Below are 26,496 nucleotides of genomic sequence, written 5' to 3' on the forward strand. Positions count from 1 at the left end.
AAATATACTGAGGACAAAAGTAAACAAGGATTTCAAAAAACAAACAATTTAGACAAAATCATTTTGGGCACTGACAATAAAATAATTTCCATGATTGTGTGGGCCCAAAATTTTGGTTACACCATAAACCTATCAGAATGGGGTAAAATTTGGACCATCATGTACAAATTAAGCCTGTCAACATCATACAAAGAAAACATTTACAAAATGTTTTACCAGTGGCACCTCCACCCAGCACACCTGGTCAAAATAGCCTCTCCCAAATGTTGGAAGTGCAAAGAAGGTATAGGAATGTATTGCCATCTGTGGTGGACATGTCCATATGCAAAAAGCTTCTGGACAAAAATTGAAAATTGCCTGGAACAAATTACATCCAAAACAATTCTGTTTAAACCTAAAGTATTTCTTCTGGGCATATTCAAACAAAAATTAGTAAAACTAGATAGATACCTAACCTGCACATATTAACAGCAGCTAAATTAACTTATGCACAAAATTGGAAAATGGATATAACCCCATCAACGTTAAATCTAATTTAAAAAAATACTAGAAACTGTAGAAATTAATAAGATGACCTTAGAGCTTCAAGACAAAGATGAGACAGAATTCTACCAAACCTGGGACAGATGGTATGACTGGTTGAACCAACACCTCCCCCCAAAAATTTATAAAAAAGGTTTAACACAAGTTATAAATAAAAAGCTACTGATAACAATAAACTGGTTTGTTACTCCACACAATTCGAAAGAAAGATGAATGAATATATACCTAGGTAATCTTACAAGTCCTATAGCCAACAACCAATCTTTGTTAGTCTAAAGATCTAAAAGACCTAATGATTCAATAATTGAAGAGTAAAAGGAATATATATACAGTGGAACCTCGGTTAACTAATGCCTTGGATAGCAAACATTTCGGTTAACAACCAAAAATTTTGTTAAAACTTTACACCGGATACCAAACAAAAATTTGGATACCGTACAGAAAATTTTGTTTGTTCAAAATGTTACACCCATTGTCCCTCACTACCCCCTCTCCTTACCTCTTTACCTCTTGCCTCTCTGCTTTCGTCTCCTTGCCAGGGGAGCAGAAAAGCGTCGCTCCGGCTATGGCGAGGCAGGTGCTGAGTTTGCTGGTCCCAGGGGGGCTTCTTTTCAAGGACAGTGGTGGCAGCCTGGGGGCCTGGGCATAGACATGATGTTCCCAGCGCTGCTGCTCCTCGAAAAGAAGCTGCCAGAACTGCCTCAGCAGTTGCCGCCACCTCTGCCACCACCATTGTCCTTAAAAAAAAGACACCGGAGCCGCCACTGTCCTCAAAGAGAAGCCCCCTTGGGACCAGCAAACTCAATGCCTGCCTACTGAGGAGACAAAGGCAGAGAGACAAGAGGTAAGTGGGGGGGGGGGGGTGAGTGAAGGACAATGAGGGGAGGGGGAGAAAAATCCTTTATCGTGGGTGGTCCTGGAATGGAACAACCATGATAAATGAGGAACCAATTGTCCCCATAAGTAATAAAGGCTGCTCAAAACTGGAAAAAAGATTCTATACCTACTAATGCACATATTATAAATAAAATAATGGAATTGGTTGATGAATAGTTTAACTATGCGTATTAAAGACAGAGAAGACACAGCTTTCCATAAAATCTGGAACAAATGGTATAATTGGTTATAAAAAAGAAAAAGAATTGGAAACATTTAGTTTTGTTCACATCCCAAAGAGGAATTATTTCAAAATAAATACCAAAACCTTTTTTCCTTAACCCAGACATGCCACAATCTACATAGATTAAAATTGGTTAAGTTTGGATCCTTAAGATCCATTAAATGGTCTATGTATAGGAGATACCTACAAAATTGGTTATATATATATAACCAAAAGGTTGCAGGTTCAAGTCCCAGTGAGGGTATGGCTAGCTGATGAGGCCAAAATAAGGCCAAAATAGATCTATCCTAGTCTCCTTCAATTTTCAAATTCATCAAAACAGCATATGACACATACAGATAGAATTGTCGGCTATCAATAAAATTAATTGCCTTGGAAATGGCCCTGGGTTGGGCTGAGAGGCAAAAAAAAAAGGAGCTGTGATGTTCCTTCAATACACCAGGATGATTCGACACAAAAATATGTAACCCTTCCCTGGTGCAGAGCTGAAGGGATTGGATACTGTAGCTTAGAGGTTAATTCTCTGCCTTACAAGGCAAAGGTTGCAGGTTCAAATCCCAGTGAGGGTATGGCTAGCTGATGAGGCCAAAATAAGGCCGAAATAGATCTATCCTAGTCTCCCTTAATTTTCAAATTCAGCAAAAAAAACATGTGACATATATAAATAAATAAATAATATGATACTGAAGTTCATATAGCAAGAAAAAACAACATAAAAATTGTACAAGATGCAAGATTAAGAGATGGATTTGGATTTCCAAATTGAGAGTTATATTAAGATGCTGCAGTATTGACATGTATGAGAGAAAGGATTTTGTTAAGAAACAAAAGACTTTTGGTTTTGGGAGGGACATGATTTACAGATATGATGGCACACATTTTTATGCTATGGAAGAAGTAAAATACATAGCGATTTCCAGAGACATTGTATAAGGAATTCTTTGTATAGAGTGTGGGGAAAAATAAAGAAAAACATTATTTGAAAATACCACATTTGTTATCAATAATAGAAACATTAATTTACCTGGGGAAACATTGCATGATATAAAGATATTTTAACAGATAAGGGGAATTGAAATTTACTCAAGAATTGGAGAAACAAGGAATAAAAATATGAGAATGCAATTGCAGTCAAGACAGGATAAATATATTAATATGGACGGTATCAATTTAGAAATGACAGAATTAGATGAAATACTCACAGGAACCAATGAAATAATTACTTATTACATATTGATTTAGAACAAGAACAAATGAAGGAAATGATTAAATGGACAAGAAATTTTGATCATATTATAAAACTGGATAAATGGCAACAGCTTTCAGAAACAAATTATAAACTACAATGGTGACAGAATATAAAGAACATTTGTATAAAATGTTTTATAGATGGCACATGTCATCATAAAACGTTTAAACATAAATCTATGAAATGTTAGAAATGTCAGCAAATACCGGTTTCTTTTTAGCATATGTGGTGGACATGTGTTGAAGCCAGTATGTACTGGAGCTCAATTCAATTATGGATAGAAAAAATATTGAAACAATGTACAGAATTGAAACTAGAGATATTCCTGTTGGGTATATTACCAGAGAAATTTAATTTAATATTTAATTATTTATATAATTACAGGAGCGAGAATTGCATGTCCGCAAAAATGGAAAGTGACAAAAGCCCCTTCTAAACAGGAAGTAATTAAAAGAATATTGGATTATGCGGAAATGAATAGATTGACAATGAAAATTAAAGATAAAGAAGACTCCGAATACTATAATGTATGAGGGAAATTTCATGATTGGTTAGAAAATAAATATGTATAGAAGATATTGAATAATAATAATAATAATAATAATAATAATAATAATAATAATAATAATAATAGATTTGTATGCTGCCCCCCTCCGAAGACTCGGGGCGGCTCACAACAATAATAAACAGTGTACAAATCCAATATTTAAAAAACAATTTAAAAACCTTTATAGTAAAATAATCACACAATCCATTCAAACCATACACAAACCAAGATTTCATTTCATTTCATTTATTAGATTTGTATGCCGCTGCTCTCCGTAGACTCGGGGCGGCTCACAGCAATAATAAAACAATGTACAATAACAAATCTAATATTTAACAATATCTAAAAATCCCTTACTTAAAAACAAGACATACACACAAACATACCATACATAAATTATATAGGCCTGGGGGAGATATCTCAATTCCCCCATGCATGATGGCAGAGGTGGGTTTTAAGGAGTTTACGAAAGGCAAGGAGAGTGGGTACAATCCTAATCACTGGGGGAAGCGGGTTCCAGAGGGTTGGGGCCGCCCCAGAGAAGGCTCTTCCCCTGAATCTCGCCAGACAACATTGTTTAGTCGACGGGACCCGGAGAAGGCCAACTCTGTGGGACCTAACTGGTCACTGGGATTCGTGCGGCAGAAGGTGGTCACGGAGATATTCTGGTCCGATGCCATGAAGGGCTTTATAGGTCATAACCAACACTTTGAATTGTGACCGGAAACTGATCGGCAACGAATGCAGACTGCGGAGTCTTGGTGTAACATGGGCATACCTAGGGAAGCCCATGATTGCTCTCGCAGTTGCATTCTGCACGATCTGAAGTTTCCGAACACTCTTCAAAGGTAGCCCCATGTAGAGATAGTTGTGGGATATGTCAGTTTCCCCATGCCTGGCTTCAAAGATAGGTTTTCAATAACTTTCAGGCGAGGAGGGTGGGGGCAGTTCTAATCTCTGGGAAGAGTTGATTCCAGAGGGCTGAGGCCACCACAGAGAAGGCTCTTCCCCTGGGTCCCGCCAGATGGCATTGTTTAGTTGACGGGACCCGGAGAAGGCCAACTCTGTGGGACCTAATCGGCCACTGGGATTCGTGCGGCAGAAGGCAGTCCCAGAGGTATTCTGGTCCGATGCCATGTAGGGCTTTATAGGCCATAACCAACACTTTGAATTGTGACTGGAAACTGATAGGTAGCCAGTGCAGGCCACAGAGTGTTGAAGAGACGTGGGCAAATCTAGGTAGCCCCACGATAGCTGTCACGGCCATGTTCTGCACAATATGGAGTTTCCGAACACTCTTCAAAGGTAGCCTCATGTAGAGAGCATTGCAGTAGTCAAACTTCGAGGTGATGAGGGCATGAGCGACTGTGAGCAGAGACTCCCTGTCCAAATAGGGCCGCAACTGGTGCACCAGTCAGACCTGGGCAAACGCCCTCTTCACCACACCTGAAAGATGGTGCTCTAATGTTAGCTGTGGATCGAGGACGCCTAAGTTGCGTGGCCCATTCTGAGGGGGTCAATAATTCCCCCCCCCCCAGGGTAATGGACGGACAGATGGAATTGTCCTTGGGATGCAAAACCCACAGCCACTCCGTCTTGTCAGGGTTGAGTTTGAGCCTGTTGACACCAATCCAGACCCCAACAACCTCCAGGCACCGGCACATCACTTCCACTGCTTCACTGACTGGGCATGGGGTGGAGATGTACAGCAGGGTATCATCAGTGTACTGATGATACCTCATCCCATGCCCCTGGATGATCTCACCAAGTGGTTTCATGTAGATATTGAACAGCGGGGGGGGGGGGAGAGGACCGACCTCTGAGGCACCCCACAAGGGAGAAACCTAGAGGTCGACAGGCACTCCGTCATTACCGGTAGCGACCGTTAATCACCGCAGTCCTCCATCACTGACCGGAACTGGAAGCCAAATTGGAGGAAAATTGGAAGAAAACAGAAAAATGAAGGTGGTAGATCCTGGTGACAAAATTATGTAGTTGAAGGGTAGCATTAAGATAGTAGTTATTATATCTAATAAAATACAGTGATACCTTGTCTTACGAACCCCTCGTCATATGAACATTTTGAGATACGAACCCGGGGGTTAAGATTTCTTTGCCTCATCTTAAAAACCCTTTTCGTCTTACGAACATGAGCCCGAAGCCCTGGGCTCTCTTACTGTGTGTGCGCTCACTTACTGCTGCAGGGATTCCCCTGCCTTGTGACTACCCCCAATGGGATTTCCCATTCGTTTCCCGCCCCCGTCGAGATTCCCCGCCTCCCAACTGCCAGCTGAAGTGCCTGGGATTTTCCCTTGGCTTTCCAGCGGCTGGCCAAGATGCCCCCATTCCTCCTCCTTCTGACCAGTGGAAGGCGAAGGGCTGGGGGGTGGGGTGTCAGACCGGCCCTCCTGCCCCCCCAGCCAAAAACACAAAGGCAGTGTGCCGCCGCCGCCGGCTTGAGCCTCCCATTGCTGCACGCCGCTTCGCCCTGCCTGTCATCCTGGCTCAAGCAGGTGGCGGCAGACCTCCGCTGTGTTTTCGGGGGGTGGGTGGGCGGCAGACCTTTGTTGTGTCTTAAGGGGCAGTGGACCTCCGTTGTGTTTTCAGCTGGGGGGGGCAGGCGGACCTTCCTGACTCCCTCCCCCCAGCACTTCACCCAGGATGACAGGCAGGCCTCCCTTTTCTCCACACCACTTCGCCCTGCCTGTCATCCTGGCTCAAGCGAGCGGCGGCGGACCTCCATTGTGTGGGGGGCAGGCGGACCTTCCTGACTCCATCCCCCCAGCACTTCGCCCAGGATGACAGGCAGCCTCTGCGCTTTTCTTTCGGCGGAGGAGCTAAGCAGCCGGAGACTCTCTGACCAATTAGCTCCTCCTGTCCAGCCCGAAACTGGAAGTTCTGCCCTTCTCCATACCTGGCTTTGGCCCCTTGCGGGCTTCTGGCAGGAAGGGGCAGTGGGCTCCCACAGACAAATTTTGCCGCCGCTTCCTCGCCTCGCCTCTGTCCCCACTCTGTTCGCTTCCATTTCATTGGCCAGTCTTCACGCTTTTCTTTTGATTTCGGGCTGGACACGAAAAGCTGAGCGGCTACAGACGTTCCCAGCCCAGCGGTGCTTTTACATTGATTCCTTTGTCTCCGGCTGCATAGCTCCTCTGCTGAAAGAAAAGCGCGGAAGCTGCCTGTTATCCTGGGCGAAGTGTTGGGGGGAGGGAGTCAGGAAGGTCCTCCTGCCACCTCCCCATCTGAAAACACAACGGAGGTCCGCCGCCGCCAGCTTGAGCCTCCCATTGCTCCACACCACTTCGCCCTGCCTGACATCCTGGCTCAAGCGGGCGGCGGTGGACCTCTGTTGTGTTTTCGGGGGGTGGCGGACCTCCGTTGTGGGGGGGCAGGAGGACCTTCCTGACTCCATCACCCCAGCGCTTCGCCCAGGATGACAGGCAGCTTTTCTTTCGGCAGAGGAGTTAAGCGGCCGGAGACGTTCCCAGCCCAGCAGCGCTTTTACATTGATTCCTTTGTCTCTGGCTGCTTAGCTCCTCCGCCGAAAGAAAAGCGCAGAGACTGCCTCCCTCCTCCTCCTCTTCCTCCTCCTCCCATATTCCACCTCCCTCCCAGCCTCCGGGCCACATTTGCCTTCCTCCGCTGCCACCAGCGTCCAGCTCCTCCTCCTCTTCTCGCTTCTTTACAAGATGACAGCCGGGCGGCAGCGTGGAGGCTGGGGGCGGCAGGTGTGTGTGGAAGAGGTCCACGGGAGAACTGGGGGGAGCCGCAGCCACCGCCCCGTGGAAGGGACCCGGCTGGGAAGCTCCCGAAGGTGATCTTTGCACCCCCCCATGAGAGCAAGCAGCAGGCGTGGGCTGGGGTCTTTCCCCTAGGGGCAAAGGTGGTGGTTGCGGGGTGGCTTTGCTGTAGGCGGGTGTCTAGGCACCACAGCTCCCCCCAGTTCTCCCACGGATCTCTTCCACACACCCCTGCCACCCCCAGCTTCCGTGCTGCCACCCAGCTGTCATCTTGTAAAGACGCGAGAAGAGGAGGAGCTGGACGCCGCTGGCAGCGGAGGAAGGCGAATGCGGCTGGGAGGGAGGTGGAATATGGAAGGAGAAAGAGGGAGGCAGGGAGGAAGGAAGAGGGGGAGGGAGGGAGGGAGGGAGGGAGAGAGGGAAGGAGGAAGGAGAAAGAGTGGTTTCTGCTTGAAGTTACAAATAGGTGTGGCGGTGCAGCGCGAATCCGGCAAGGGATTCCCCAACCACTGCCGATCTCCCTCAAGACAATCCTAGAACCCCAGTGGGGCCTCCCAGACACAAAAAATCAGAAAAGACGCACATACAAACGGCCCATGCGTTTCCCTCCCTTCCCTTCCAGTCATTGCAGTAACTGTCCACCCAATCCACCCACGAGGCTCCCTCCGGGCAGCCTGTGCTCTCTCCCCCCCGTCTCCCCCTCCTCCCCCTACCCTTGAACGATCCGAATGCCAGCGGTAATAAGGCAAAAGGGGTGAGTTTTCGGCTTGCATGCATTATTGGCTTTTCCATTGATTCCTATGGGAAACATTGTTTCATCTTATGAACTTTTCACCTTACGAACCTTGTCCCGGAACCAATTAAGTTCGCAAGACAAGGTATCACTGTATAAGAAATACAGTGGTGGGACAAAATGTTTGTGACCTTCTGACAAGCAATATCAGTGGGGAAGTCAGATTCGCTCAAGAAATGAGTTACTAATTAACAACTGTAATTATTCACTTTACAACAGTGGCAAGAAAAATTATAAAATGGGGCAAAACTCACTTAACAAATGTCTCACTTAGCAGCATAAATTTTGGGCTCAATTGTGGTCATCAGTTCTGGTCAAAATTTAAGACTTTTTCTTCAAAAAAGGGGGAAAAACAGACCAAGAAAATTACAGATTAATCAGTCTAACTTCAATACCTGGGAAGATACTGGGGAAAAATAATAAAACAGATCTTTGAATATCTAGAAACAAAGTTATAACTAGTAGCCAGCACAGGTTTGTTAAAAACAGATTGACATCATCAACAGATGGATTTGTAACTGGCTAACAAACCATACTCAACAAATAGTCCATAACTGCATCTACTACATGGAGGGAGATAAACATAAGGTATTTGATTTGATTTATATGCCATCCCTCTCTGGGGACTCGGGACGGTTTACAACATATAGTAAATAATACAAACTGCTCCCGTGCAACAGGACTAAGAGGAGCCCCTGTCACCTCGACTGACTCGTCAGCCAACACCGCATTTCAGTTGGAGTCAAGGTCTGCCCGGAACTGGGCGATTTTATCTGCAAAATACTTATTGAAATCTTCAGCACTATCCTGCAAGGGTTCGTCAGCCCCACTCACCTCCCAGATTCTTACCAGGTGGTCCACTGTTTCTTCAGATTCTTTGCAAGGGGGACACTTTTTATCTCTTCTTGCCATCATCTAAATTCTGATTTTGTATATGCATTTGTTCTTAAAGCTTGGTCTTGGGCAGCCACAATTATTCCATCTGTCTCTGTTTTCAAAGTTCTTTCTTTTCCCATGCCTTCATTATTTTTCTTCGTTTTCTCTTTATTGTAGGCTAGTTGTGTCTCTCCAGTAGTTAGTAAGCCCTCTTGCTATAAAGGTATTGAATCCAAATAAAGCTGGAAGGGACCTGGAGGTTTTCTAGTCCAACTCCCTGCTCAAGCAGGAGATCCTATACCATTTCCAACAGGTGACTCTCCGGTTTTTTCTTAAAAACTTCCAGCGATGAAGCACCTATAACTTCTGAAGTCAAGCTATTCCAGGGTTAACTGTCATCACTTAAGGATATCTCTCCTTAATTCCAAATTGCTTCTCTCCTTCATTAGTTTCTATTAATTGTTTCTTGCCTGCCTTTAATGCTTTAGAACAGTGATGCTGAACAAGTACCACAGGTGGTATGCGGAACCATATCGGAGGGTACACGAAGCATTGCCCTATGTCATCTCAAGTGTGCATGCTGTTTCATTATTGTTGTTAGCTGACCCGAGTCTACAGAGAGGGGCGGCATACAAATCTAATAAATAAATAAATAAATAAACTGATTTTCAGCCTTAGGGAAGGCCATTTCACCCTCCAGAGACTTCATGGAAGCTTCCCTGAAGACCTGGAGCGTGAAAAATAGCCCAACAGGCAAACCGGAAGTTCGGAAAAATTGACTTCCAGTTTGCCTATTGTGCTTTTTTCACATTTCAGGGGAAATGGCCCAATGGGCAAACCAGAAGTTCGGAAAAATTGATTTCTGGTTTGCCCGATGTGCTGGTTTTTGCATTCTGGAGGTTACAGCAAGCTTACTTAAGTGCAAAACTCAGCACAGTGGGCAGACCAGAAATCCATTCTTCTGAAATTCCGGTTTGCTCATTGGGCCATTTTTTCACCATCCCAGGCTTCAGTGAGGAAGATAAGCAATTTAAGCATTTCTCAAGCATCGGCTAAACAGACTTTGACATGATAAGAAACAAATTTCTTTGACCTATTCGGATTTACATATTTCTTTGAGGTACATGAAAGATCTCAAAACTTGAAGCTAGCGGCTACCCAGCAGGGGAGAGAAACTGAATCAAAGAGGAGACTGCGGAAGGGAGCACAAAAGATTTGGACATTGAAACATGATTAGATATTGTGGAGGATGTACTAAGCAATAAACGAAACAAGCAAACAAGTAAGGAAATTGCTAGAAATAGAAATATTTGTTTGGACTGATCTTGAATGAAGATAGCGATATTAAAAGAAACAAAGATCAGGACTTAAGCTTTTTAAATCTTCTTGTATGGTGCAGATCAAGTAAAGCACACAGAGAGGATTAGACGGAAAAAAGGAGGGACTATCATTTCATTTAAGGTGAAAATACAACCTCTAAAAAGGAGAGGGCTGACGAAAGAGAGTGGACTGATTAATTTTTGAAGAAATCAGATCTAACATGCTGAAAGGGGAAGGCAAAGGGATTTCTGAAGATTCTTCCTGCATTGTTTCTGCTGCGAATGGCAATGAGCAGCAATGGTGGCTAAGAGGTCCATGCAAGAGAGAGAGAGCAACAACCAAAAAAAGATTGAAACTGCAAGAATTGGGAAGTTAAAATAGCTAATACCATCAAAGTAAACTTTTATTATTTGCTCATATTTGCCTAATTAAGTAAGACTTTAAGCTGGATTTTGGACCTTAGAGATTGAGAAAAAAAATACCCATACCCATACATACATAAGATCAACTGCTCAAAGCAGAAGAAGAACACGAGACTTGGACTAAGTGAGCTTTTTGAAGTTTTGGAATCAGAAATAGCAAACTTATAATGTTATAGTGAATGAATCTATAGTATATTTCAGCATTATTGATAGTGATTGTATTTGGAAAAGATTTATATATGTATTTTGAAAAGTACAGTAATACCTCATCTTACGAACTTAATTGGTTCCAGGACGAGGTTCGTAAGGTGAAAAGTTCGTAAGATGAAACAATGTTTCCCATAGGAATCAATGGAAAAGCCAATAATGCGTGCAAGCTGATTAGGAAAATCCAAAACATTAAGGCTTTAAAAAAAAAAGCTGCCGGCAGACGAAGCTGAGGCGAACGGAGTGGGGGGAGGGAAACCCATGGAGATCCAGAGGGGAGAATGGGGCAGGAAAGAGTGCAGAAAAACGGAGGAAACCCATGGACATCCAGAGGGGAGAATGGGGCAGGAAAGAGTGGAGAAAAACGGAGGAAACCCATGGAGATCCAGAGGGGAGAATGGGGCAGGAAAGAGTGGAGAAAAACGGAGGAAACCCATGGAGATCCAGAGGGGAGAATGGGGCAGGACAGGGTGGGAAAAAACTGGGAGGAACTCAAGTCTGGAGGTGGGGCATCCTAGCGGCCGGCGGCAGGTTCGTAAGGTGAAAAAAGTTCGTAAGAAGAGGCAAAAAAATTCCGAACCCTGGGTTCGTATCTTGAAAAGTTCGTATGACGAGGGGTTCGTATCATGAGGTACCACTGTATAGCTGTATACAGCATATATATATATATATATATATATATATATATATATATATACACACACACACACACACACACACACACACACACACACGTATATATATATGACGGTCTTGGCATATTCGGGTTTCTTCCCGTGTAGGATTTGGAAATTTCTGGCGAACTTTCGACGAGGTCCGACTCGTCATCTTCAGGCTGGTGCTTCTGTCCTTGTTCTAGGGCAAACACAGCGAGACCTGAGCTGCCTTCTTTCTATAAATACTGGTGGCTGGGTGTGGTTTGATGGCTCAGCAATTGCCTGCTGTGTAGAAACTTCCTGGTGAGTCAGTGGGGTAACACCTGGGGTCGTTGATGTAACTGAGGTATGCTGATTAATTAATGATTGTGGGTTAGGCATGATATCCTGAGTAGTTGGAGCTTGCGGGCTACTTGGTTGTTTTGCAATGTGTGTTCTGAGTCTGGTTTCAGTTTCTATGGCTGGGATACGTTTGTTAATGAGGGCTGGTTTCCAGATGTCTGGTAGGCTGTTCATATTTCCTGCTTGTTCATATTTTGGGGATGTTTTTCTATCTCGATGGCTTCCATGATTATTCTTTTGCTGTAGTGTTCTGTTTTGGAAATTAATTTAGTACTGTCAAAATCAATTTCATGTCCTGTAGTTTTGAAGTGTTGGAAAAGGGAGGAGGTTTTTTCTTTTTTCCTTAATGCATTCTTATGTTCTGCAACATGTGCATTTACTCTCCTGTTAGTTTGTCCAATATATGTGGCTGGGCAGATTTTACACGGTATTTGATAAACTCCCTGGTTTTCTAGCTGGATATTGTCTTTGGGGTTTCTTAGGATGTTGGCTATTTTTTTATCTGTACCAAAGGCTGTCTTGATGTTGTATTTGCAGAGAATTTTGCTGATTTTATCTGTGGTGCCTTTGATGTAAGGGAGGAGGGCGATGCCATTGTCCTGTTCTGTGTCTTGGTTCTTGGGGGGTGTCTCTTTTTGGATTAAGTTGGTGATTGCCTCTCTTTGGATCCATTGGAAATTAATACATTTGTGAGACTATGTAATTCAGGTTCCAGGTGGTCTTTGTTGGCTAGGCGTTTGGTTCTGGAAATGAGGGTCTTGGCTACGGAATTTATCTGTGCAGGGTGGTGGTGGGATTTTGCGTTCAAGTAGTGGTTGGTGTATGTCTTCTTCTGGTAGACGGTGTGTCCTAGGGAGCCATTGGGTTTTTTGTAGATTAGGACATCCAGGAAGGGAAGTTTGTTGTTGGTTTCTATTTCCATGGTGAATTGTATTTTGGGGTGTAGGCTGTTGAGATGTGTGAAGAAGCTGTTCAGTTTTTCTTTCCCATGTGGCCAAATTACGAAGGTATCATCTACATATCTAAGCCAGAGTTTGGGTTTGTGTTCAGATTTGTCCAAGGCGTTGGTTTCAAGTTCCAACTACTCAGGACATCACGCCTAATCTACAACCATTAACTAAGCAGCATACCTCAGCTACATCAACGACCCCAATTGTTACCCCTCTGACTCACCAGGAAGTTTCTACACAGCAGGCAATTGCTGAGCCATCAAACCACACCCAGCCACCAGTATTTATAGAAAGAATGCAGCTCAGGTCTCGCAGTGTTCGCCTGAGAACAAGGACAGAAACACCAGCCTGAAGATGATGAGTGGGACCTCATCGAAACGTCGCCAGAAATTTCCAAATCCTACACGGGAAGAAACCCGAAAACTTATATCAAGTAATAATATATTGATCTATAATAATATATAGGATGGACAGCAATACCTCCAGATGGATTCAAAACTGGCTAACTAACTGCACTCAACGTGTAGTGCTCAATGGAACTACATCTACATGGTGGGATGCATGCAGTGGAATACCCCAAGGTTCTGTTTTACGCCCAGTACTCTTCAACATCGTCATCATTGACTTGGATGAGGGGATAGATGGGGAACTTATCAAATTTGTAGATGACAGCAAATTGGCAGGAATAGCCACATCCAGAAGATATGTGCAAAATAAAGAAGGCTCTTCGCAAACCTGAACAATGGGCGCTATCTAATAAAATGAAATTCAATGGTGAAAAAAGTAAGGTTCTACATTTAGACAAGAAAAACAAAACACACAGGTACAGTATAGGTGGTACAATGCTCAACAGTAGTAACTGTGACAGAGATCCTGGAGTCCTAGTGGACAACCATTTAAATCTCCTCCTTTTTTTTTTACCCCTACTAAATATTTCCCCATAGGATTTGTTATATGCACTTCATATCTCCTATTCTGTGCTGTATGCTATTGTTCAGTGCAAAGAAACCCTATTCCCTGTGGCAAAAAGAGCACGCACCCCAGGTCACGTGCTCCCCCCGGCATTGCTCCATACCCCCCCCCAGGGGGGTCCACCCCATTTTTTGAGAAACACTGTAAGGAGAACTTTCCTGTCAATGAGAACAGCTTGAATGGAGGCTCTGGGAGGGCATTTCTGGCCTCTGGAGGGCTTCGAGGGGGGTGAAGACATTTTCACCCACCCCAGGCTCCAGGGAGTCTTGGCGGGGTGAAAAACAGGCCCTCTTGAGCAGGGGGTTGTATTAAACTGTTATTCTCTTAAACATGTGCAGATTTAAGTGTATGAATACAGGGATCAGTTCATGAATTTGAATAAGGTAAATAAGATGAGTTAAAGTTATCCCCACAGAATGCCTATGTCTCAAAATCGTAAGAAAGCAGTATTTGTGACAAGGATTTAAGATAAGAAAAGGTGGGTTTGGTTTAGCCAATTGTCAATCAATCAGAATAAAGCTGGAAGGGACGTACGACTGTGATGATGAACCTATGGCACATGTTAGATGTGGCACACAGAGCCCTCTCTGTGGGCATGCACACCATCACCCTAGCCCAGCTCCAATTACGTTTCTCCATCGTGTTTCGCTCAATCAATTCCAACTTCTTGTGAAAGAAAAAGATCTAGTGAACTTTTTCACTCAGGTGCTTCACAATGGGGGGATATGTGTCCCCTTCTCCTGAAGCCCATTAAAACACAGAGCCACAATACAACCCTTGTGGCTCTTTCACTCCTCTGCTATGGTTCGGTCACCCTGTCAGAACAGAGGGATGAAAGAGCTGTCACCCTATCATGGCGGTGCCTTAGTGTGGGACAAAGTGCTCTTGCACTTGTCATGGCAACAAGATTCTACCTTTGTCGTGCTACATTTGCTGTTGCCATCAGCAAAGAGGGCTGAGAGAGAATGGCGGGGATGACTCTTGGATGGTGGGGGCCATCCCCCAAGCCTTCCTCCTCACTCATCAGAAGAGCCAAGAGACATGGGGAAGCACTCCCCTCCCTCAGCCGAGTGCTAAGGATAAAGTCCAGCGTGGGGGGTGGGGGGTGGCAGCCCAACAGAAGCACCCCTACTGGTGAGTTGGATGGTACAGAGGCCTGGCCTGGCTCTCACAGCTGTCCCTCTGGATAGATCCAGGCAAAGCCATGCTGGCCCAATCTTTCCTCTTCACATTGGGTAAACCAGGATGGCCCGACAGTGCGGATCTGGCCCATGGGCCTTGAATTTGACACTCCTGCCCTATACCATTTTAGATATTCAGTCTCTTCTTTAAAATCTTCAATGGTGGAGGACACACAAATTCTGACAGCAAGCTGTTCTCCTTGTTAATTGTCCTCACTGTTAGGAAGTTGATCCCAATGACAGCTAGGACTATTTCTTATCTAGCTACCATATTTATTATTCCTGAATATGTAAGCCTCAGAGGAGGAATATTTACTCATATTTAGTACATTTATAGTGTGATAAAAATAATACAAAGGAAAAAATCATATTTAATGAAATTGATTAGCAGGAAGAGAAAACAATGGCTGGCTAAGCTAAAGGATGCAAAATACCTAAATACATAATCCTTTTCATATTTTTGAAATAAATAGGTGTTCAAATTCTAAATCCAGAATTATGTATATCTGGACTGTTTTACTGAAAAAGGGCTCACCTGCAGTATAGAGTGACCAATAGGACTATTTTCTGAAAGTTCAGCCTCATACAATGGCTTCTCAAACTTTGGTGCATTGTCATTCATGTCCAGAATGGTGATCCGCAACAAAGCACTGCTAGCACGAGGTGGGTTGCCCCCATCTTGAACCCGGATAGTTAAGTCATAAGACTCTGACTGCTCCCGGTCTAGGTTTCCCATTACAATTAGTTGTGGCTGTTTCTCATCTTGATCCTCTGCTACTTGCAAGCCAAAAAGTTTCTGAGCATCTGAACCAGGCATGAGTTCATATGAAGCAACACCATTGGCACCAGCATCACGATCCATGGCCAATGGAATAGGGAAAAGTGAACCAACATTGGTATTTTCAGGAATGGCTAATGTGATCACAGGAGATGCAAAATTGGGTGTATTGTCATTGATGTCCATAACTTCAATCTGTCCCTCCAGTAGGCGAGGGCTATTGTTCATCAGGTCTGTGATAGAAACCTCAAACTCCAGAAAACAAGGATCTCCTGGGAACAAGTGCTGGCACTCTCTCAGGCTTTCCCGATCAATAGACGTTTCTGTGGTATAGATATCACCAGTCTTGCCATCCACACGCAGATAGGGGGCACCCACCTCTAATTTATAGAGATGTCCTACATCTGGGAAGCCATAGTCTGCTGCCAGACTTCCGATGAGTGTATTGGGTGGTTGTTCTTCCTGTACTTTGTAGACAACACGTGTTCCAGAACCAAGGTTGAGAAGCTGAAGGAAAAACCACACACCCAGGCAAGAAACCAACTGCTGCATTTTGAACTCTGACGAAACTGAAAGAAAGCAAAAGAGAGAGAGAGAGAGATAATAAACAACAGAAAATTTCTAGCCAAGAAAACTTCATTTACCGTATATACTCGAGTATAAGCCGAGTTTTTCAGCCCAAAAAATGGGCTGAAAAACACAGCCTCGGCTTATACTCGGGTCATTGACAAAGTCACCACACGAGGGCGCCATTGCTTGAGCCAGAGCGAGGAGGCACCAGCTTTTGTCCCCTCTGGCACGCCATAGTTCCTCTCCCTGCCTCAAGCAAATGAGGCAGCCATTTGCTCCAACCGAGAGGGGGAAATAGCAATGGTGAGTAACTATTCCTTGCTCTATCTGCATTACCCTTAGTCGGATTAAAAAGGCCCCCTGCTGTCAGATTATCCTCCCCCTCCTTTGAAAGGATTTAAACTGTTTAAAAAATGGTATTTTGTGGTAGTTGCTGTCCTTGCTTGGATAGGATCTAATAATGTGTTATGAGGCAGAGCTAGACAGGAATTCTTTTTCTATCTGTCTATCTTTCTATCTATCTATTTTTCTATCTATCTATTTTTCTATCTATCTATCTATCTATCTATCTATCTGTATCTATTTCTATCTATCTATCTTTCTATCTGTCTGTCTGTCTATCTATCTTTCTATTTATATCTATCTATCTATCTATCTATCTATCTATCTGTATCTATTTCTATCTATCTATCTATCTATCTATCTATCTATCTATCTATCTATCTGTATCTATTTCTATCTATCTATCTATCTATCTATCTGTATCTATTTCTATCTATCTATTTTTCTATCTTTCTATCTATCTATTTTTCTATCTATCTATTTTTCTATCTATCTATTTTTCTATCTATCTATTTTTCTATCTATCTATCTATCTATCTATCTATCTATCTGTATCTATTTCTATCTATCTATCATCTATCTATCTATCTGTATCTATTTCTATCTATCTATTTTTCTATCTATCTATTTTTCTATCTGTCTGTCTGTCTATCTATCTTTCTATCTATATCTATCTGTATCTATCTATCTATCTATCTATCATCTATCTATCTATCTGTATCTATTTCTATCTATCTATTTTTCTATCTTTCTATCTATCTATTTTTCTATCTATCTATTTTTCTTTCTATCTATCTATCTATCTGTATCTATTTCTATCTATCTATCTATCTATTTTTCTATCTGTCTGTCTGTCTATCTATCTTTCTATCTATATCTATCTATCTATCTATCTATCTATCTGTATCTATTTCTATCTATCTATCTATCTATTTTTCTGTCTGTCTGTCTATCTATCTTTCTATCTATATCTATCTATCTATCTATCTATCTATCTATCTATCTATCTATCTATCTATCTATCTATCTATCTATTTGGTTTTCTATGCTGATAACCTCACAGCAGCTAATGCTGAAGCTCTTCTTTGGATACACTTATTTATTTGTTTGTTTGTTTGTTTATTTATTTAATTGGATTTGTATGCAATCCCTCTCCAAGGACTCAGGGTGGCTCACAGCATATATAAAAACAGAACAATAATGTAAATCCAATTAATGATGAGAAGGAATCCAGTTTTGAAGGATTTTAACTCTTAGGTTTTAGCTTTGTTCCTGATCGAGCTACTTTTTTTACTTTTTAATTTATTGTTAATATTGTTAATTTGTTTACCCTCTTTTAAATTTACAGAGCTAGTTTACTGGTTTTCTTTAAAATAAATATTCTAAAACATGTCTCAATTAATGTAATTTTATTGTTTTCCATTTTTATAAGTTACCAGTAGCCACTGCATTTTCTAACCTCAGCTTATACTCGGGTCAATACGTTTTCCCAGTTTTTGTGGCAAAAATTGGTGCCTCGGCTTATACTCGGGTCGGCTTATACTCGAGCATATACGGTAATTTTTGCACAAAGTAGCATGTAGCTGCTATGGACTTCACAGAATAAAAAAAATGAATTACCAGTTTCTTCCTGAATATAGAGAAAGTACACCCGGTTTCATAAGTGTGAATCACTTCAACCCCAATACCAGAATAGCCACATCTGCCTGGATCCACATTTACTATTGCTTCAATGTGTTACTCACTATGATAGAGAGATGATAAACTGTCATTTTTAATAAAAATGCAAATAAGAGAAATCTATTGTCACTCTGACTAGTCATTTTGCAGAATTCCATCTAAAATGGAAAACACCAAGAATAAACTCCAAGATTGTGGTGGTGTGTCTGAAAGATCTTTTTTTTCCTCTTGAAAACAAAACAAAATGGAATTTTACAGAGGCTTGTTGCTGACTTACACCGCCCTCCCCCACTTCTCTTTCCTGCTTTCTTTTCCGTTTGATTTTTGAAGACCTTGGAGGTACCTTATCTATATGAGGTGTTAAATATAAAAGTGTGTCATTATTTCAAGGATCTATTTGGAACAGTGGTTTACTTGATTTGTATTTGGACCGATTTGATTGATTTGTTTGGCTTCCTTAATTGGATTTGCCTGATTTGCTGACTTGTTTGATTTAATTAAATTACCTCGGACTGAACCAGATTAAACTTTAAATTAACCAATTGACTGTGAATTTAAAGAACTTGAAAGAACTTAAGGAACTCTGAACCCCAAACTTTTGAACTTAAAAACCTCCGTTGGATGTAATTTACTTTATTACGGTTACCAGAAAGCAAACATAAATAAAAACATACAGACACCTTTCTTTCGATCTATAACTTTAAACCTGGACTTTAGAATACGTTGACTTTGCCTCTGGACTTTAAAACGTGGATTGTACAACGGGGATCCTAGCCCTTCCAGATTAAATTTATGAACATTTGTTCCTGCTGAAATTCTGATGTAATTGGGCGAATAACAATATCCGGACCCAGCCCCCCCTTCAAAGAAAAAAGAGAGCAAGAAGAAGGGAAAACACCTCCCTGGGATTTATGGAACCTTTAAGTTAGCAAATTTAAACGATTTAAATAAGTTATATTTGTACTTTCTCTTACTTTCTCTTCAGATCTGTATTTTTATAGTGAAGATACCTCTCAATAATTAATTAATTGTTAATTAATTGTTCAACTGCTCAATTATTAATTACTAATTAATTGTTTTGAAATCTTAATTAATTGTAATTCTAGACATTTATGAGACATTTAATATTTAACTGACTTAGGTGATTTACTATATATTACAATATATTACTATAGATTATTTTTCTATTCACTTTTTTATTAATGAAATAATCAATTTATTATTCTTTATTAATTAAATAATCATTTTAAATAATAGTATACTTGACAAATACTGGGGAAAATTAACTAATTTACTAATTTACTTACTCATAATTTACTAACTTATAGAATATATTTACAGAGTATTTATAGTATTTATAGTATAATATTCATAGCATTTATAACATTTATAGTATTTATAGTATCTATTGTACAGTGGAACCTCAAGATACAAACTTAATTGGTTCCGGGAGGAGGTTCGTAAGGTGAAAAGTTCGTAAGACGAAACAATGTTTCCCATAGGAAACAATGGAAAAGCAAATAATGCGTGCAAGCCCGAAACTCACCCCTTTTGCACATTATTTCCGGCATTTGGATCCTTGTTTGGGGGCAAGGGACGGAGGGGGGGGGGTGGACGTGATATTCCTGGTGCTGCTGCTGCCTCTCAAAGGGAAACCACCGCCACCGCCACTATCCTGTTGTCCTAGCCAGAGGGATGGAATTCGCCGGGACATGGCAGCCCCATCCTTTGGGAGGGTGGGGCTGGAGCAGAGGGGCAGCTACAAAGGGGCTGGCTCGGTGAAAGGGCTCCCAGTGAAGGGGCTGTGAGAAGGTTTTCTCCGAGCGCTTTGGGAACGCCCGCCTGCCCCTCTCGTACTGCGTGTGGGCTCTCTGACTGCTGCAGGGATTTCCCTGCCTTGTGATGTCACCACCAGGCTTTCCCATTGGATTACAGCCCCCGCCGGGATTCCGTACTCAGAGAAAGCAGCCACTTCGCTGGGAGCACTTTCTCTGAGCACTTCGGGACCGCCTGCTTCGCCCCTCTTTAGGAGAGACGGGGCGGGCATTCCCGAAGCACTTGGAGAAAGTACTCCCAGCAAACCGTGCTCTGGCTTCCCAAGATCGCAGTCCAAAATCCCTTCTGCCTTGGTGGTTTTTTTGCCTGTTGCCGTGAGATTCCCCCGGCGGCAAGCAAGGCTCGATGTCCTGACTCCCGAGGAGCTGGTTCGCCTGTGTTCCCAGTCCTGAAATCGCCTTGCAAGGAAAGGAGGCAACGACTTCCCTGTCATTTCCCCATTCTCCCAGAGATCTGTGTTTTGATGTGGTCTTGACATTGAAGGCAGGTTGGGGGGTTTGCGTTGGGAAGGTGGAAAAAAAATGTGAAAGTTTAAAACCACCATCTCTCTTGTCTTTGCTGAAGGGAACAGGGCTCCGGACTCGGTTTTGTGATTCAACTCTCACTTTGGTTTGCTTTGGAACAGGGTCATTTTTTTTAATCTCTGGGGGTTTTTTTGCCTCTGCAGTTATCCAAAAGAAGCCAGGAGGCTGGAGATAAGAGACAACAGGGACCCTGCTCCCCCCCCCTCTGCCTGCCTGCGCTTCCCCGATTCTCCCGGCTTATTTTGGATAACGAGGGGAACACGTCAATCACAAGCCAGCATTCAATCACGGGGAAGGTCCTAAGAAGTTAAACTTAAGAAATAGAAAACTGCTTTCCCCCATCTGTACACACACACAAAGTTTTTATTTATTTATTTTTAAATTTTCTTTTCCATAAATCTTCACGATCCTCTATCAGACACCCGTCAATGCAACCCTACAGTGAGAAGAGTCTCTGCAGGCAGGCAGGCACAACTCTCGCTCTTTCCCTCTCCTTCCCATGAAGCTAATAACTAAACCACACAGCATTTCTTTCGGCCAGGCAGAAATAAGACCATGCTGCTGGTAAACCAAATGCTTGCTTCTCCCCTTCAGCTAAAACTAACGACCAACACAGAGAGAGAGAAAGCCCCATCCTTTCTCCAAGTAGCAAAGCTGAGAGCTTGGCGGGCAGATTGGGGGGACGGTTCTTGCAGATCCATCCCATTTGCCAAGTCAGCCCCATCTTTCACCGGGCATAAATCCTAAGCTCTTGGGTTCTCCCTCTGGGCGCGCGCACACCTTGGACTTTTCCTCCACAGTTCTCTCACACACACCCCACCTCCCCTAACAGCAGAGGAGAAAAGCGGCGTTTGCCCAAACCACGGACGCAGTGAATGCGTTGTCATGGCAACTGGCAGAGACAGGTGGGCAGGCCAGCCCCAGCCCCCTCAGCTTTTGTACTGAGAGAACTGAGCTGGCTTCAGGCAATGCATTCACTGCGCCTGTGGCTTGGGCTGCTGCCGCTTTTCTTCTCTACTGTTAGGGGAGGCGGGGGGAGAGCTTTGCGCCGGGCTTCTCCAGGCTCCAAAGCGGCGCAAAGCTCTCACTGCTTCCTCTGCAGACAGGAGACTCCTTGGGGAAAGCAGACGCAGCAGGAGGAGGAGGAAGAGGAGGAGAAGCCGCAGCAGCCCCCGCCGCTGTGCCCCCCCTTTTCTTTGGAGCAGTGCTGGGCTCCGAAGCGGTGCAAAGCTATCCCCACCTTCTCTGCGGATGGGAGGCTCCTTGGGGAAGGCAGCCACAGAAAGAGGAGAAGAAAGCCAGAGAGAGAGCCGGATGGGGCGGGCGAGTGTGCGGGGGCAGCCGCAGGAGGAGGAGGAGGAAGAGAGGAGGAGAAGCTGCAGCTGTCATCTTCGCTGCGGCCACCCTTTTCTTCAGAGCCGCGCTGGGCTCCAAAGCAGCGCAAAGCTCTCCGTGCCTCCTCTGCGGCTGGAAGACTCCTTGGGGAAGGCGGCTGCAGGAGTAGTAGTAGGAGAAGGGGACCGGGAAGTGAGAGGGGGGGGGAGTCCTAGGCAAGCCTCCTCTAGCAGTCCTGCTCCAGCCCCGTCTTGGCCCTTCCTTGCACTGGGCTCACTTCTTCGGCATCAAACTTTTGACGGGGGAGGGGGGAGACACGGTGAGGTCGCCGGTTTTGCCTGCTGTGCCTGCTGCGGCAGCGGCTGCTCCGGGCGTGGCGCACGGCTGCTCCCGCGGCGGCTGTTGGGGCTGAGGGAATCCCCCTCTCCCCCCAGCTTTCATTTTATTTCCAGTCGCGTGAAAAGCATGCGGGAGAGGCTCCCCCCCAAAAAAAATCCCCGCCGTCAGCTGGAGTTCCTTTTTGTTGGCAGGGCGGGCTGGCGGGAACGAAGGGGTTGGGTTGGTTTTGTTTTGTTTTTCTCCTCAGGAAGGCAGGCGACGCTCCGGTTAGAAAAGTCCATAGACGGGGAGGAGGAGGAAAGGGGACCGCGCAACCTCGTCCTCCGCACCAACCTGCCCTTCTTCCACGTTGGGTGGCCGGTTCTCCTCATATGAGACCGCGGCGGCGGCGGAAAGCTTCGCCACGCTTCCCTCGCGCTCTCGCCGTGGCTTTGAAAGGAGCTGGCAAACTTAAAGGATGGGGCGTGATTAATTGGGGAGGGCTGGGGACGGGTGGAAGGAGAGAGGCGAGTGCGGGAGGGGCGGCCCCGCCGCTTCACTTCAAAGCGATCTTCTGCCCAAACTGCCGGGAGAGTAAGGAGAGATTGCGGAGCTTAAGACTAACCTCCCGAGCGGGAAAGCGCTCCGAGCGGTCCTAAAGCCGAGGGTCTCCTGTGCGAGGTAGCTCCTATCTGCCCCCACTCTCCCGTCAAAAGTTTGATGCCGAAGAAGTGAGCCCGGCGCAAGGAAGGGCCAAGGCGGGCTGGAGTGGGACCACTAGAGGAGGCTTGCCTAGGACTCCCCCCCTCACTTCCCGGTCCCCATCTCCAGCGCCCGAACATGGTCGTCCTCCCCTCGGAGCCTCCCCGCCGCAGAAGAGGTGGGGAGAGCATTGTGGCGCTTCAGAGCCCGGCGCGTCACCGAAGGAAACAGTGGCCGCAGCGGCTTCTCCTCTGAGCAGGCAGCGGCTCCTAAGCTGGCTCCATGTTCCGGCGCAGCTTTACCCTCCCCTCCCACGGAATCACGGCGGGGGTGGCAATCAAATGGGAAATCCCAACTCTGACAGTCACAAGGCAGGGAAATCCCTGTGGGCAGCTTCCCAGGAGCCTCCCAATGCCGAACCCGGAAGTTCGGGTTTGGTGTTCGTAACACGAAAAAAGTTCGTAAGAAGAGGCAAATTTTTTCTGAACCCCGGGTTCGTATCACGAGTTGTTCGTAAGACGAGGGGTTCGTATCTTGAGGTACCACTGTATTTATAGTATTCAAAGCAGTCAGAGCAGTTAAATAATATTTAGAATATTTTATAAATATCTTAATTTTTATATCTGTGCATAGTTTGGTAGAGTAATACATTTCTGGAAATATTGTCTTTTTTGAGAGTAGAATTTGGTAAAGCCTATTTAAAAATATAGTATTTAAAGGCAGACAATTTAGACAGATAGGAAGATCAAGGATCATAGTTATTAATAGCTGCAATCTTAAAACAAGATGGCTTCTAGAACTCTTACCCAAAGCAAAGGAACAAAAAAAACAAACTCTTCTACTTTCAACTCCGACAAGGCAAAGATCTTTGGAAAGCATGCTAACAGAAGAAAAAACATCTCCCCAGAAATTAGAAGTCACTTTGAACACTTTACAAGATACTCTCCTAAAAATGCAAGACAATATTACTAAAAGTATAGACGGAGTGAGAGATGATATTAACGAATTGAAGACCAACATGGGTAAAATAGACAAACAAGAAATAGAAATAGTAAATAAAAAGACTGAAGGAATTGAAAGGAAAGCGGAAAAGACAGAAGACAGACTAGAAGTTGTTCTGTCGAGCTCTCCCGAAAATTCAGATACAAATTTCAGACACACACACGTTTGAAAATTCAAAACAATGTTCTTTATACCGAAAATTCAAATAAACTAAGCACTCTTTTTATATAGTAAAGAGCACTCGTCTCTAAACAAACTGGTAATTTGTACAAGTCCCTTATCAGTTCTGTGATACTTAGCTTGCAGCTGTGAGGCAATTCACAGTCCTTCTTCTTTCACAAAGTAAAACACACTTTGCTCTGGTTTAGTTTCAAAGCGGGGGAAAATCAGCACACAAAGGTCAAAGTCAGCAAGGCAGGCACGAAACAGAACAATCAGATAATCCTCCACAATGGCCAAACCCACAGGCTGCTATTTATAGCAGCCTCACTAATTACCACAGCCCCACCCAACCACAGGTGGCCTCATTTTCTTTGATAATAATCTCTCAGTTGTTGCTGCCTATGCATCGCTCTCCGCATGCGTGGCTGTATCATTAACTCTTGTTCTGAATCCAAAGAGGAGCTAGATAATTGATCTCCTTCTGAGCTGTCTGCCACACTCTCCTCCTCCCTGTCACTCATGTCTTCTTGGTCAGAGGAGCCTTCATCATCAGATTCCATTGGGAGCAAAACAGCCCTGCGGCATGTGGATGTCTCCCCCACATCCACAGTCCTTGGGGCAGGAGCTGGGCCAGAGCTAACCACAACAGAAGCTATCAACAATAATCTGGAAGACACCATACTCCATCTGGAGCTCAAAAAATCGGCATTTTATTTACGCATCCAAAATATTGAAGAATTTAGAGACGAAGACCTCCCAGATTTGATTGCGGAAATTTTAGGCCTAGTACTTGATGGATCTAAAAATGAAATGCTTAAGGAAATTGATGAAGTCTTTAGAATTAACACCAACTATGCCAGAAGATTTAAATACCCAAGAGAAATCAATGTTAAGTTGCTGAAGAGAAAACTAAGAGATGAGATTCTAAATACAATTAGAGGAGAATCTCTAAGGTATAAGAAATTTTAATTCTAAAGCAAATTCCCCGTAGGATTAGAGAGAATGAGTGTTGAGTCACCTGATACGCTCCTTCTCTTGGTGGCAGGAGTCGCCAGTCAGGATGGGTTGTACTCGCTCGTCAGAGGCGTGTCCGAGTCAGAAAAGTATAAAAGATCTGGGACCGCCCATAAGCCCAGTTTCGATGAAGAACTGAAAACATTGACTCAGAGTGGCAACGAAAGCTAGACTCCCTCAAATGTCTTAATGCGCTAAGTAAATTATACCCCTTTGAGGGAGGAGTCGCTAGTCAGGATGGGACATGTCAAAGTTATTTTCCCGAGGGAGGGATTAACCCACATGAGCAACCACACTTTGAAGTACTCTCCGGCTGAAAGCCGCCTGTGAAGAGGCGAATTTATCGATTTTGTAATGCTGGATAAAGGGAGTGATGGAGGCCCAGGTAGCTGCTCTACATATTTCTTCAAGGGAGCACTGTGTGGCCCATGCCGCTGAATTGGCTGCGCTCCTTGTGGAGTGGGCAGTAATACCCAAGGGCCTCTGGATGCCTTCTACATCATAGGCCTTAGCAATAGCCCCTCGGATCCATCGTCCAATGGTGAAGGGGGAGGCCTTAAGCCCAATTTTTTGAGGAGAAAAGAAGATAAAGAGTGTCTCGGTGCGTCTGATGGGCTGAGTTCACTTTAGATATATGCGGAGTGCTCTTCTTACATCTAGAGTGTGCCATCTGTGTTCTGATGGGTGAATAGGCCGGGAACAGAAGGTAGGGAGAATGATGTCCTGGCTTCTGTGGAAGGTGGAATTGATCTTGGGAATGAAAGATGGATCAATTCATAGGACTACTCTGTCCTGGTGGAAGAGACAGAGGTCATCTCTGACCGATAGGGCTGCAAGTTCAGAGATTCACCTGGCTGTAGTTATGGCTATTAGGAAGGTGACCTTGAGGGAGAGGTAACGGAGAGAAGCTTCTCATAAGGGCTCGTAAGGTGGTTCCGTCAGGGAGTGAAGGACTCAGCAAATTCCAGGAGGGGAAACGGTGGATGACCGGAGGGTGTGTGTTGGAGACCCCCTTTAGGAACCTGGACACTAAGGGGATGTGTGTAAGGGAGGCCAATGTGCCGCAAGCAATGATAGTTGAAAGGGCCGCAGTCTGTCGCTGGATGGTATTAGGAGACAGCCCCTTGTCTAGGCCCTGTTTTAGAAATCTAAGGACCTTGGAAAGGGGAATATGGATAGGAGACAGACCTTGTAAATTGCACCAGGAAACAAAGGTACACCAGGTAGAGGAGTAGATACGCTCAGTAGACGGTTTCCAGGTCTTGTGTATACACTCGATGACATCGTCATCAAAATCCTGACTCCTTAAGATGCT

General features: G+C 44.2%; 1 protein-coding gene across 9 annotated transcripts in view; it reads right to left on the bottom strand.

The window, feature by feature from the left end:
* Window positions 1-26,496, bottom strand: part of PCDH1 (protocadherin 1) — a 434,444-nt gene that overhangs the window by 222,159 nt on the left and 185,789 nt on the right. For 8 of the 9 annotated variants that reach the window (XR_011558642.1, XM_070746895.1, XM_070746888.1 and 5 more), the window contains one exon: window positions 15,454-16,265. Coding sequence is in view for 8 of the 9 variants with exons in the window: in XM_070746887.1 (XP_070602988.1) it covers window positions 15,454-16,265 (812 nt within the window). In the remaining variant the exon portion in view is untranslated. Of the gene's footprint in view, window positions 1-15,453; window positions 16,266-18,228; window positions 18,353-26,496 lie in introns of all 9 variants that reach the window. The other variant, XM_070746892.1, reaches the window with a different exon arrangement.

The sequence above is a fragment of the Erythrolamprus reginae genome, chromosome 3 (genome assembly GCF_031021105.1).
Source record: "Erythrolamprus reginae isolate rEryReg1 chromosome 3, rEryReg1.hap1, whole genome shotgun sequence".
NCBI lineage: Eukaryota > Metazoa > Chordata > Lepidosauria > Squamata > Dipsadidae > Erythrolamprus > Erythrolamprus reginae.